The 13114-nt window shown below is 47.4% G+C and overlaps 2 protein-coding genes across 2 annotated transcripts in view; one reads left to right on the top strand and one right to left on the bottom strand.

Moving 5' to 3' along the window:
• The window catches only part of LOXL2 (lysyl oxidase like 2), a 57456-nt gene extending 50246 nt beyond the window's left edge, over nt 1-7210 (top strand). The window contains 5 exon segments of the mRNA XM_035891403.1: nt 2795-2807; nt 3078-3193; nt 3737-3873; nt 4661-4772; nt 6155-7210. Of these exon segments, the coding sequence (XP_035747296.1) occupies nt 2795-2807; nt 3078-3193; nt 3737-3873; nt 4661-4772; nt 6155-6234 (458 nt within the window). The 3' untranslated portion in view covers nt 6235-7210.
• A 910-nt stretch (nt 7211-8120) lies between these two features.
• Nucleotides 8121-13114, bottom strand: part of R3HCC1 (R3H domain and coiled-coil containing 1) — a 14604-nt gene continuing 9610 nt past the window's right edge. The window contains exons 7-9 of the mRNA XM_035891398.1: nt 11498-11568; nt 10616-10711; nt 8121-8576 (exon numbers count right to left, since the gene is read on the bottom strand). Coding sequence (XP_035747291.1) covers nt 8428-8576; nt 10616-10711; nt 11498-11568 — 316 coding nt within the window. The 3' untranslated portion in view covers nt 8121-8427. The remainder of the gene's footprint in view (nt 8577-10615; nt 10712-11497; nt 11569-13114) is intronic.

The raw sequence follows: 13114 nt of genomic DNA, 5'->3' as shown, positions 1-13114 counted from the left end.
GGATGTGGAGCTCTCGCTGGGAGAGATGAACGTGCAAGGGCAGTGTGGGAGTACGCGTATGGACAGACGGAAGGAAGCGCCTGCCTGTGTACCTGCTGTGGGGAGGAAGATGCAGCCATCCCAGTTACTTCCTCACCTGGGAAAGGGCTCAAGGGCACGCTGTAACTCTGCTTTTTTTTTTTTTTTTTTTAAATGCCTCTCGTCTCCACTTCAACTGCGTACAGCTGGGAGGCTGTTTTGTGCTTACTTTTGACAAACAGTTAAATTCACCCCCATAAAGGCATCATTTTTCAGGGGGAAGCTGACAGTTTCAGCCAAAGTAAACCACGGGGAGGAAAAAGAACTGGCATCAAGCCACCCAGACGCTTTGCTTCTGAAATGATGACTTTTTACAAGGTTGATTTAAGGGGAGACCTGATCGCCCTCTACAACTCCCTGAGAGGAGGCTGTAGGGAGGTGGGGGTCGGGCTCTTCTCCCTGGTAACGGGCGATGGGACGAGGGGGAATGGTTTGAAGTTGCGCCAGGGCAGGTTTAGTTTGGACATTTTCTTTGCAGAAAGGGTTGTCAGGCGCTGGAAGGGGCTGCCCAGGGAGGTGGTCGAGTCCCCATCCCTGGAGGGATTTAAAAGAAGGACAGATGAGGTGCTTAGGGCCAGGGTTTGGGGGTGGGATGGCAGGGTTAGGTTAAAGCTTGGACTCGATGATCTCAAAGGGCTTTTCCAACCAAAGCGATTCTATGAATTTGGGGTAAAAGGGAGCTAAGTAGCTCGCAGCACACAGCTCTTGTCCTGCCCGTGTTGTAAGACTTGTGCTTTGTGAAAACATTAGAGCAGTAAATTCTCAAATCTAACAGCCCCTTATAGTCTTTGTAAAGAGCGTGAGCGAGGCAGGACGTGTAGGCAGCTCTGCACCGGGGTCGCAATGCTGCAGGGCTCCTTGTCTGAAGCTTCGGATCGCGGTGTGGGGCAAGCGTTGGCCGCTTACCCTGCAGGCGGGTCGGTCTGCAGCGTTTGCAGTTGGAGGCGCGAGCAGAACGAGCAAAACCCCGGCAGCACAGAACGGAAGGTAAAGAGGCAATGGTGTGTTTAGGAGAGGAGGAAACCCGGACCAGTGCAGTGTGAGCGTCCGCCTTTCCGGCCCGGCTGGGGGAATACGTGGGGACCGCAAGGCTTTGAGCACGTCGCAGGCTGGTTAAACAGGAGGGTGCTCGGAGCTCTTTGGGAGAGGCTGCCTAAGTGAGGTGAGACTGGGAAAGGATGGGGAAGAGGCCGAGAGCCATCTGTGTGCTTTGAACAGGATTCTGTTTATATGGAGGAGGATGAACTCAGTTCCTCTTCAGTCTTTCCAGTCTGTAAACACCTCTTTGAATGATTCAGACATACTTCAGAAACTGAGTCAGACTTGAGAACCTCAAACTTTTATCAGAGGCAGCCAAATTAGACAGCCTCAAAGTCAACAGCTCAGCCGCTGCAGAATGCCGCCTCTTTCCTTCTGCCTCACTCCATCACTGGGAGCTTCTGTTTTGTTGGCTTTTGATGTGGAAGTAGAACAAAAATGGGAAAGACCTGTAGCAGGGAGTGAAAAGGGATTAACTTCTGGCAGGCGGGGTTTTGGGGTTTGGGTTGGGTTTTTTTGGTTAGGGGAAAGGCAGGAGGAGGTAAGAAGAAACCCACTCTCTAGCAGAGGAATTTCCTTCCCTTCCCTCCCTGTTCCTCCTTTATCTGTAAATATGTGTGCAGACTGATGCTGCAGTAATGGTGGTTGGAAGTTTTTAAGCCATGATTATTTTTACAGCCGGAAGGGAGAGGATTTCTGCAATTATTTTTTATTTTATTTTTTTTACTTTAAAATTCCTAAGCAATGGCTTTTGAATTAGGGCCGGTGTGTGCAGCTGCCTCACTCAGAGTGGAGCAGGGGAGATGTGCAGGGATTTAAGGACCCGTGCTGCTCTCCTGTCCCCGCAGTGTGCTCACGCTGTGGGTTTACTCCTGGTTCCAAAGCTGGGATCAAATGCAGTGTGTTGCATCAGCATGACCATGTTTCTGCACCCAGCCCTGGCCACATGGAGCACACAATTGTGTTTTAATCAGGTGCTTCCATCTGCCTCCTGCTCTACGAGCCCCATGGACTCCAACTGGACCAAAGCACAGGCTTGATTTTTTTGCTGAACCAGCAGCGTGGCACAGAAAAGGTTGATGTTCTCAAGTTGAACATCACTCAAGCCCTGCCCTGGTCTAACTTTGCTAGTTAGGGGGCTACGGCACAGATTGCCCGCTCGCTGTTACCTGTTGCTGTGCCCACCAGTGCCGGAGCATCCCCGGTAGCATCCCAGCTCAGGCTGAGTTGACGCTAACACCTCCCCGTTTACAATTATGAAATGTTATCGTGTGTGAACCCAGCTGTCAGGTTGTTTAGATCTGAGTGGGGCGAGTGTTGAGAGAAGCTGGTTCCATCTGTCGTTCGTTTTCTGCCAATAAATTTACATTCTGCTTCTTAAAAATTAAATAAATAAAGATTAGCCAGGTTGCCGGTCTGGGTAGAGCCAGCTCTGTTCGCAGCCCGTTGTGCAGGCGCAGGTGAAACATTTCAAATGACAGGGCCACTAGAAATGACGACTTGGCTGTTGATGGCTTTGATTTGTTTTCCCTTCCTTGCCGTTATAAAACATGGGAGTGACCCTACAGAGGCCGGGGTGAGGCTTTAGCACTCGGTATGTAAATAAATAGCCGGGCCTGGAGTCAGCGTGCAGGCGGCACCGGGGCTGGTGCCACGTAGGACTACGCCCAGGGGAATATTTCCTGGCTGTGGTTTCTCTCACTCTTCCTCCTGGAGCACCGCTTGGTCCCTAGCACTTCGTGTGGTGTTGTGTATTTACCCCCGTGGGGCTGGGAGGTGAAATGCCTGGCCTGAGGGATGCAACAGCACAAAGAGTTGAGTCTGGGCTACTGGTGCCCAGGTCTTCGTGCCCTAGCCACTGGGCCAGATCTGCTGGGGCAGACTGTGCAGCCCTTTAGACCTGGTAATTCAAGGGGTGTCCGTTTTCTCTGAAGATAATTCTGCCTGTCTGTGCCTTGCAGGCATTACCACAGCATGGAGGTTTTTACCCACTATGATCTATTGAACCTCAATGGAACCAAGGTGGCTGAAGGACACAAAGCCAGCTTCTGTCTGGAAGACACCGAATGCGAAGCAGGTATATTTGCCAGAGCCCTTTGTGCTGGGAATTTATGGCTGTCCCCAGGCGATGACTGGCTTCAAAGATGCTGTCGAAGTCCCGAGCAGGGCCAGAACGTGGCCTGACCGGAGCCAGAAACCAGTCCTGAGGCGTTATCTATGTACGGAGTGGTCTCGACAGGTATAAGAGAGTCCCTGAAGGCCCCATATGCTGAGGTTTTCAGACCTCAGCTCCTCACATCCTTACTCTGAGCTGCTCTGAAAACCTAAGCGAGCATTTTCCAATTCCTGTAAAGTGAGAAATTCCAAAATGTGCCTCTAGGTGATGAGGTACGGGAGGTGGCAGCTCCTCCCGTGCAGTTAAGCACTATGTGTATTTCAGTACAAGGCATTGAGCAAGGCACTGGTGTATTAAATCTCATCCCAAATACACTGCGCCCGTAGCTCATCTACGGGAGCTGGAGAACAGCTTAGCCCTTCCTCTGTGTGTCCGGGGGTGGGAAATTCCCGGCCCGACTCGCTGTGAATCTAACACCTTGTGCCTTTAACTCTTCCCATTTAGATGTGCAAAAACAGTACGAATGCGCCAATTTTGGTGAACAAGGAATCACAGTGGGATGCTGGGACGTGTACCGTCATGACATCGACTGCCAGTGGATCGATATTACTGATGTCCCACCAGGCGATTACCTCTTCCAGGTACGGGAGGGAAAAAAAAAAAAAAAGAGGGTTTGAGACACTGCCATTGCATTTATCTGATCCATTAGGGATGTCAAGAATATAGCTGACTGGTTTATTTGTACATCTACTAGAAACTTCTGATCACAAAGCAATTCTAGTCCCAGGATACCTAAAAGATAATTACCTACCAGGACGAGCTGTTACCAGATGACGTCCTTCCCCGAGTGAAAAATCAGGGCCAAGAACCACAGCATAGAGAGGATGCTCTTAAGAAATCCCCGTCCAGCTAATACTTGATATTCCTACACGAGCCTAACGTTAACGCGCTGCGTTACGTGTCACATCGTACGTACATGCACAGCGTCCCGCTGGCGTCTCGTACTCAGCTTCTGAGCTGTTTGTAAGCAACGCTGGCGGCGCTTGGGGATGGAACGGTGCCCTTCTTGTGGGGTTTGCACCAGGAGTGAAGGCGGTGCCCACAGTCTGGTTTGTGCAAGTGGGTGGAGTGGGGGGAATTCTTTGGTTCTAAAAACAGCCCCTTAAACTGGAGAGAAGGGAAGAGGAATTATTTTTTGCCTGCACTGCTATCGTGTGAAATGTAGAGGTGGCATCTTGGTGCACGGGGGAAGGTGTGATCTCGATCTGGCTTTAATCGAGTAGTTTCTGTCTCCTTGCAAAACGAGGTAGGTTTTTTCCTGTTAAAAAACAGTATTCTGGTGTAATGAATGTCGCAGTCTAACTAGTAAGTGCCATACCCAGTCCCCCTTAAAATAGCTTTATGCTGTGTTTCTCCATCACTCCCTAGGTTGTCATCAACCCGAACTATGAAGTGGCTGAATCCGATTATTCAAATAACGTGATGAAATGCAGGAGCCGGTACGACGGGCAGCGCATCTGGATGTACAACTGCCACATAGGTGAGAGTGACTCCCCCAGGGGGGAACGTTTAACGCCTGCGTTGCTGACTCTTCGTTACAGGGTCAAGCTGCTACAGGTTGCAAAGAGTAAGGTGGTCGGATGGGGGTGGGTTCCTTCCTTGCTGCTGCGCTGGACGTGTTGCTGGAGCGCTCTGCCAGAAACCCCTTGGGCTTGGTAGAACAGGGATTCCAGCTGCATCTCTTCTCCAAGGAAATGAGCATTTTTCCTTCCCGAGACTGTTGGACGTAAGGAAAGCTCTCGTGCAATCCGAGAACTTGTTTAGAGTGCCTGAGGAGGTCGGGGCAAACAACTCCACCTTCTTCCCAGGCTCAAATTATTACCGACCTAGGACTGACCTCTTAGGACCCCAAAGCTGCTCTTTTTCTTGAAAATCAAACCAGCCCAGTCACGTGAACAGCACAGCAGTGGAGCAAAGCCCTCTGCCTGAGCCAGAAATGGAAAAATGCCCTGCTGTCCCTTGGGAACTGCAAGGCACCCGCTTTCCTGTGAGGGAAAGCCGTGTATTTTCTTGAATACACCTAAAACATCGTTCGGAATTTTGGGGGAGGTCTTAGGAATATCAAAGCCAAACTAGTTTAAATTTGCATTAACGGTTAATTTTCAAGACCATTTTAAAGTGGAATTAAGTTGTGGGCTTTATAAGATAAACTGTTTTAACACAGAAGAGAAATTAACAGCAACTCCACATAAAACCAGCACTGTAGACAATTTCCAGAGCTGGCTGAAGTTCTTCAAGGAGTGTTTTTCCTGAAAAAATTCCATGTAACCACTGATTTTTCTCATTAATTTGTTGGGTTTTGGTTTTTTTTTTTTTTTAAAGAAAATACTTGTCTCGGGTGTCACGCTGCAGATTGCGACCTATTTCAGAAAAGCCAAACCCACTTCATTTGGCTGAACAGGCACTTAAGTCTTGGATGGGCTCTCCAGCTGAGCTTGAAAATATTTCTATTTAAAAATAAATGTATTTAGCTTTCGTTGTCTTTCCACTAACAAAAAGTAAGGGCATGGTCCTCGGCCTCAAGGAGGAGACCATTTCACAGCCATCACCTCATTTTTTTTTAAGTAACAACCATTAGCAGTGAAATTGAGGGTAGCTTGTAGCCTGGTCTTCCAAATACCTAAAAGACTACACCCAGTACTCCTGGGGATGCTCAGCCGTTCCAGTTATGGTAAGATTTAATTAATGCTTAAATTAATGAGCCCGGGAAAATCTTTGCTCTTCTAGTACTTGCTTTGAGCCCCTCGTTTTCACGGCGTCTTTTGCAGATCACGCCAAACCCCGGCGTGTTCTCTGCCTCGCGTTGCGAGCTGCCTTCGCTACCTCCTGCTCAGCCCCGTGTTCTCTCTGTGAACTCCCCAGGTGGCTCCTTCAGTGAGGAAACGGAACAGAAGTTTGATCACTTCAGCGGACTCACAAATAACAAGGTGTCTACCCGATAGAACAGCATCGCCTCCCACCCCACTATTTAAAGAAGCGAGGTTTCCTGCTTCGGTGATTTCCCTAACCACTGCACACAAAAAAAAAAAAGAAAAATCAAGCAAACAATCAAACTCTAAATTAGCAAGGTAAATTATTTTCTAAAGGTGCCTTCCTTCCCAGTTTAGGTGCTCAGACCACCACGTGCCTCCTGTAACTCCACTCCCTACTACTGAGGTAGTTAGGAGCAGGCTTTTAAGCTCAACTTGGCTCCGTATCTTCGCCACAGCGAGTTCTCCCTCCGCTCTGCCGCGCCATCTTTATTCACAGCCATAGGTCCAGGCTGCAGCAAGCACACTTTGCCTTTGTTTGGGTACCAGCAACCTAAAGGTGTCTTTTTACCATGCATTTTCTTCAAGACATTAATATCTCGGTACCTTTAAGCTCTTTGACTCAAGCTTGAACGCACCATTGATGCGAAAGCCTCCATTTGTCACGCTGCTTCTTGAACCCAGCTAATCCTCAGTACTGCCGTGTCATTAATCCCTTTTAGCAAAGAAATACAGGAAAGGGGGAAAAAAAAAAAAATAGGAGCAGCTTTTTCTGAGCAGAAGGGTATAAAGCATAATTTAATACTGCACAGTGAAACTCTTGTATTCAACAATCAACTCCCAACACAATCTCTTAAGCGGAGCAGCTAATGCAGAACTGTTTCCACGAGTGCATCGGGGCTCCGTGAAGCTACACCTCCCCGGTACCACCCAGACGACTTTGCAGATCTCCTGATGAGTCCACGGGACTGTGAATTTCCATTACGCAGTAAGCTACTCACCCAATAGATTCTACGTACATCTAAATATTCCCTTCGAAGCTGGATGTTCACTCTGTCTTTTCTTTAAAGCATGAATTTAGTTAAGGCATTGCATCATCACTGGACCTTACAGAGGTAACTTCTTGGCTGTCATCATCAGGGAGCTGGACCTGTGCAGACCCACCTGTGTAAGTTGGCTTTAAAAGGATTTTTTTTTACACTTGGTAAATTCACAATGGTGCTAAGTGCGTTCCTCTGTTTGTTTGAGGACACACGTTGCTACGGATTTTCAGAGACAGCTACTTGAATAAAAATGTTTTACCCAGAAAAATGTTTTAGATGCCATTTGTGTATTTCTACTCCATGCAAGTTTAGGGCCTTGTTCACAATTCCTGGTACTGAAGTGTTTTTTTTTTTTCTCCCTCTGTGTTTGTACGGAAGACTTCTCCAAGCAGCTCAAGTTAACTGACTGCTTCCAGCTGCCCATTTCAGTCCACAGGGGGATTGAAACCGGCGGCATCGAACTTGTGCTCTCCATAACCTACCTCACAGGGATGTTGTGGGGCTTAAGAGAATGCAAAAGTCTTTTGCTAATGCCTGTCAGAGTATTTCTGTCATTTATCCAGTGGCCCAGGTGGTGGCATCTAGCAAAGGTTTTTAGCCTACTGCAAGTTGGAAAACTCCATTTTGTTCTCAAGATGCTGGACTGTGTAGCAAAAGCAGAGCCTGGGAGGTGTTGGATGCTCGATTGCCGCTGCTGCCACAACAAAAGGTGCCTTGCAGCATCTCTCAGCACCAGGCTCTGGGCACATCAGAACTGGCCAAGTTCTGGTTTTCTTTTCCTCATCAGCGTAGGACAACTGCCCCTGCTAACAGCGCAGCAAAGCCAGTCAGGCTCTTGAAACGCTACCTAAATAAGGGAAAACCCTGAAACTCCCGTTCAGTGCTCGTCAGGTTTGTGGGCTATTTGAACAATAACATTACAACAAAGTAAACATTAAACAGATTTTTTTGACTCCTGCAGATGCTCTGCTCTTGCTTACAGCCGAGTTTTAGCCAATGAGAGACAATTCCTTTACTCTAACGCATTTTTTTTTAAATTATAGAGCAGGTTTTCTGTAAGCAGCCTTACTTTCTGCAGGTACCCCATGAGTAACATGCTTTCAAACAGAGTAGGGCAAGCCGCTCTCCGTGACGAAGAGCTAACGGCCGCCCCGCAGGGCTCGGCTCTCGAGCTCAAGATCTCACTAATAGTAAACTTTTTTTTTTCCTTCCCAACTTTAGAAAGAAAAGATGGTGCTAACCCATAAGAGAACATCCCCGTGGCAACTCACTGTTCTGCATGCGGTTTAATATCACAGCCATGCTCATCTATACATCTTTTGTTTTTGTTAGCCGAGATGGTTTATTCCTCCTGGTCCAAGCTTTCTGGCAGGAGCACTTCGGTGCCCGGGACGCCCTGCTGCTTGTGCTTCAACCCCAAAGCCCGGGTCACCAGCCTCTTCGCCACTGCGGTGTCCGTCTGGGGCCTTTCTTTTGCAAGGTGAAGGAGCTCTAGGTAAAAATGGGTGAAAGAAAAAAAAAAATCACTAAGTTAGTGCTTGTTCAGGAGCAGTCTTGTGGCTAAACCCTAGGACTGGCAGACAAGAAGGGCTGATTTCTATTTCCTTAATTCCCTTACAGAATTAGCCCAGGAGCAAATCATTCTGTCCTTATCCAGCAAATTGTCTTTAGAAAGATTCGCCTCCAGATTTGTACTTCAGATTTTTTAATGACAGTTCAAAAGCTGTTTGGCTATGATTAAGCTCCAAGGCCTCTTCTGCAGCGGTAGCAAGAATTGTTCCCCGTTTGCTTTCAGGAGCAGCTTCCTAACCATTCCTGGCAAAATTCAGCCAGTCACATCTCTGGGAACAAAATGAAGGCACACAATCCAACCAAGTCATCCATGCACAGGAAAGCTTGATCTCAATTCAGACTAATCAAACCCAGCAGTCTAAATCCTTAGAAAGCAGCAAGGAAAAAAAGGAAAATCAGCATTTTTTTAAAAAAAAACCAGCTAAATATATGAGGTGCTTTGGGAAAGCCCTTTGGCCAGTAACCTCCAGTTTCCGGCAGGCAGCTGGCTTGCTACAGTTCCTCCTTACAAGAAATGAATGCACCAAAACCTGTCCCAAGTCCACCCTAGTCTGGATTTAGCAATTAGCTAATCATTTATCAGCAACTGTTTGCAAATTTATTATCCAGTTAGCAATGGGGGCTTTGCTTGCTTTTTCCGAAGTTTTATTAATGAAGGCAGCCCAGCCGCAGCTTGGAAAAGCAAACTGCCACTCTTTCTTGGCAAAGCTCAAAAAAAAAAAAACCAAAAAAGAAAAAAAAAAAAACCAAGGACACTGTCAGATAATTAAGATCCAAATTTGTATTTGGGAAAAAAAAATGGCTACTTAAATGGAATACAACCCGAGTTTATAGGTAACGTTCCCCAGAGGGAGTTTTTAACCTGATTCAGAAGTGCGCCGAGAGGCTACAACAGCAACACGGATCAGGAAGGGTGAATGGAAACAGATGAAGGGGGGAGTGCCAAACCAAATCCAATTCTTCGACCTGTCATTCAAATCTTACAAACTCAGGAACTTCGAACTGTGACAGTGTCCCTTTCGAGCATTAATACTGACACTTGTTTCGGCTGCGATGCACTGGAGCAAGGGCAGTGCCGTTGTACGGTCAGCAAAGTCTCCGCTGCTACAAGATTCATGGCATTTCTTTACTGTGGCAACTATAACTGATTACACTATGATTTTAAAAGGCAATAAAATAAACAAACCAATGTTAATGGCTAAGCTTAACAGCTTTTTCCTTCACCTGATACTGAATAAAATTATGCCAACCACAAAACGTAACTGCTGTTGGTTTTGTCTCCTCTATTATCTCTAAGGGTGCAGAATAACAGGGCAGGGAAACCCTGGGCGGGCTCGCGGCGTTTGCCGTGCTTTGCTGGCCTGCAGACGCCGCTGCACAACACAACTGTTCACTTTTAAAACTTCACACAAGCGAAGCAAATAACACGGGAAAGACTAAGCCTGAATTTCAGCAAACCACGTAGCTGGAGAGTGAACAAAAAGCAACAGCATTCTATGCTTTTTTTTTTTTATTCAGGCCTCTCATATAGAAGGGAGAAAGAGCGACCGAAACCTTAAGCATAGGTAACAGCTGGAGTTCTTCTTCCTGTAAGCAGCACAGGAGTCCTGTTCTGCAAATTTGGTTTTGTCATCACATTCACCTGTGCCAACAGGCAGAAACCAGCCCCACCGAGGCAGTAAGTTTTAACGTAACTATGATACAGGCTGGCTGAAAATAGTGTTTTAAAAAAAAAAAAAAAAAAAAAAAGCATCTGCAGGCTTTCACGGAAGACCCCACACAACAGCTCAGTGTCCTGCAACGCCAGTAAAGCTAAAAAAACCCAAATGAAAAAGAAATACTGGGCCTTAATCTGTACTTGCCTATTTAACTCATCATTGTGACCACTCGAGATTGATAAACCAAGAAATAATAGCAGTAATAACTTAAAAAAAAAAAAAAAAAGATGATTGTCTTACTTGGTCGTTGAAGTGCCTTGACCTTAGACTGCTTTGTTGCATGGATCAACGGTCGGATCTTTAAAGAAGGGTAACGTCGCCCCAGGGCTTGAGATGCTTCGAAGAACAGAGAGTGCAGAAATTAGCAGACTGAATTTTGGTGGCTTTAATAACAAAAATCAGTCCACGGTATAATAACACTGAATAATTTGAGCTTCAGCAGCTGATGCGTTATGTCAAGACTTGTACTAATACAGCTAAACTCATTCTGGTCACCTCCTGCGTTCCTCGCACGGGGAGAGTCCCAAGAAAATATAAATATGTTTTAAAAGACACCTCTGTCATTATTAGACTCAGATCCCAAGAAAAAAGCGTAAGCTTTCGGCCTACGCATGCTGCTGGACGGAAGTGTCTCCTGGGGGCGTTTGTCCCCGAGAAGGTCAGTTTGGGAGGCGGCTGGGGGTCTGTCCCGCCTGCCACCGCACTCCCAAGGTCCCCAGGAGGGTACTGTCCACTTGCAGGGCTTTTGTCTGGCTACACGAGAAAAAAAGCCTGACGTAGCAAACCAGATTAACTTCTAGAAGCGCGGCGTGAGTCGCTCCGTATACAAAAGGTGCCCTGGTTATTACCCAAGCCAATTAAAAACCTGCTGTGCTCGCAAAGCGGAGGTTCCACGCCGCACGCGGTAACTCCAGCTTCTCAAGCCTTCAAAGCCTTTCAAGTTGGAAGCGTGCAGGAGGACACGACGTGATGAACCATAACTACCTTTGGCAACAGCTTCGCCCGAGCGCAAGACTCGACAGCGGCACGACGTAACCCACCGCGTCAGCACCGCGTCACCGCGCGAGAGCGGAGAAAGCCCCGCGGGTCCCGCGGTCGCAGCCGCGCATCGAGTCACTCTACCTGTAGACAGGCTGGAGAAGATGCCCAGGGCGTGCGTATCATCCACCCACTGGATTTTGAAACCGCTCTCGCTAAAATGAAAATAAAATATTCATTAGTGAGGGGGAAAAAAACCCAAACCACCACGCGATAAAACCCATCAGCCACCTCGGGTTATCAAGAGTGCTTGGTGGTTTTATGTAGACTGCTGGTGCTTTTCAAAGCACGACGCCCATTTTACATGAGGGGAAAGAGAAGGAAAGGAAGGACCAGAAGAACATCAGACGTGCCCCTTCCAAGGCCACAACGCATCAGCTGCCCCCAAGAATTCTCCTTTTCCTCTGAAGAAACCCTTGGCCAAAATCAACCTCAACTCCAGGGGCTGTCTTGTAACACGAAAATATTATTTGTCCTTTATTTATACACAACCACTACCCGATTGCTCAGACACTAAAAAGCGAGTGCTTTACAAAAAGTGGTTTGCAAAGCTTAGGGTGAAGAGACCACGGTAATGAAGACGAGTGGAAAACGTGAGTTTGGGAGCAGGGAGTTCAAAGCTTTTCCTGCAGCACAGGAAATACAAATACAATCGACTGCTAGGATTAGATCCGTCAATTTTCAGCTTGGTTTCACTCTCACGGTGAGCGGAAAAAAAATGCATGAGAGGAAACACACACAGTGGCTTATTGAAAATGTAAATCATGGGGTTTTTAATCTAAGGGATCCATAGAAGTGCAGTGTTCATGTCTAAGCCGCCAGGTATATCGAGGGAGGAGGAGGAGGGTGGGAGGAAAACAGGGAGAGGTGCCCACAGACAGCATGCCCGCGCACGCTGGCAGCAGCGACGCAGGAATTCGGAGCTGCACCCTTTATCAGTAACAAGGCAAGGCTGAACTTTGGTCTGGTCCTGCTTCTAACCCAATGTCACTCCCTTAGGCACGAGGCTCTGTTCCCTGTATTTACATAATAAATCTCCGCTCCGAGAGCAGGATTGAGCCCTTTCTCTTGCAAAGACTTACATAAGCGCGTAAATTTGCTCAAGCACCAGGACACAGTAACAAAGCAGCCCCTAGAAAGCACCTGCAGGCTCTCACTGAAGCCACAAGAGTAGCCGTAAGCCTGCACGTAGGTAACTGCATGTGAGAGAGTCCTGAAAAACTGATCGTGTTTTAAATCCCGCATAAACTGCGGCAAAGTGCCCTTTAAGGCACAGAGCGTAAGACATAAGGGTGCGAAGGCGAAACTAAAATTCAAAATTCATCCGATTCTGTCGTGCATTCGAGTCTGGGTATCGCTCCCCCTGCGGCCCTGCTGTGCTCAGGCTCTCGGAGGGGTACTCACTGGAAATCCGAGAACACTTCCAGCAGGTGCTCCGTTTTCAGCGACGGGGAGAAGTCATAGATTTCAGTTACGTGGCCAAAATCCCCCTCGCTGAGCTGTGCATCTCCGTAGCTGGAATAATCAAAGCTGATCTTCTCAATGCTTACGTCCTTGATGGTTAAGTTACCCACAATCTGAGAATATTAAAAAAATAGTTATTTTTTTTAAAAAATAAATAAATCAAACAGACAGGGTTTCACTTTGAAGAGCGATCCTCCAGGCCCCCATCGGGGTCCCTGCAAACCACTTCTGCGGCCA

This window comes from Egretta garzetta, unplaced genomic scaffold (genome assembly GCF_000687185.1).
Source record: "Egretta garzetta isolate BGI_Z169 unplaced genomic scaffold, ASM68718v1 scaffold233, whole genome shotgun sequence".
NCBI lineage: Eukaryota > Metazoa > Chordata > Aves > Pelecaniformes > Ardeidae > Egretta > Egretta garzetta.
This window is presented reverse-complemented; position numbering and strand designations above follow the sequence as displayed.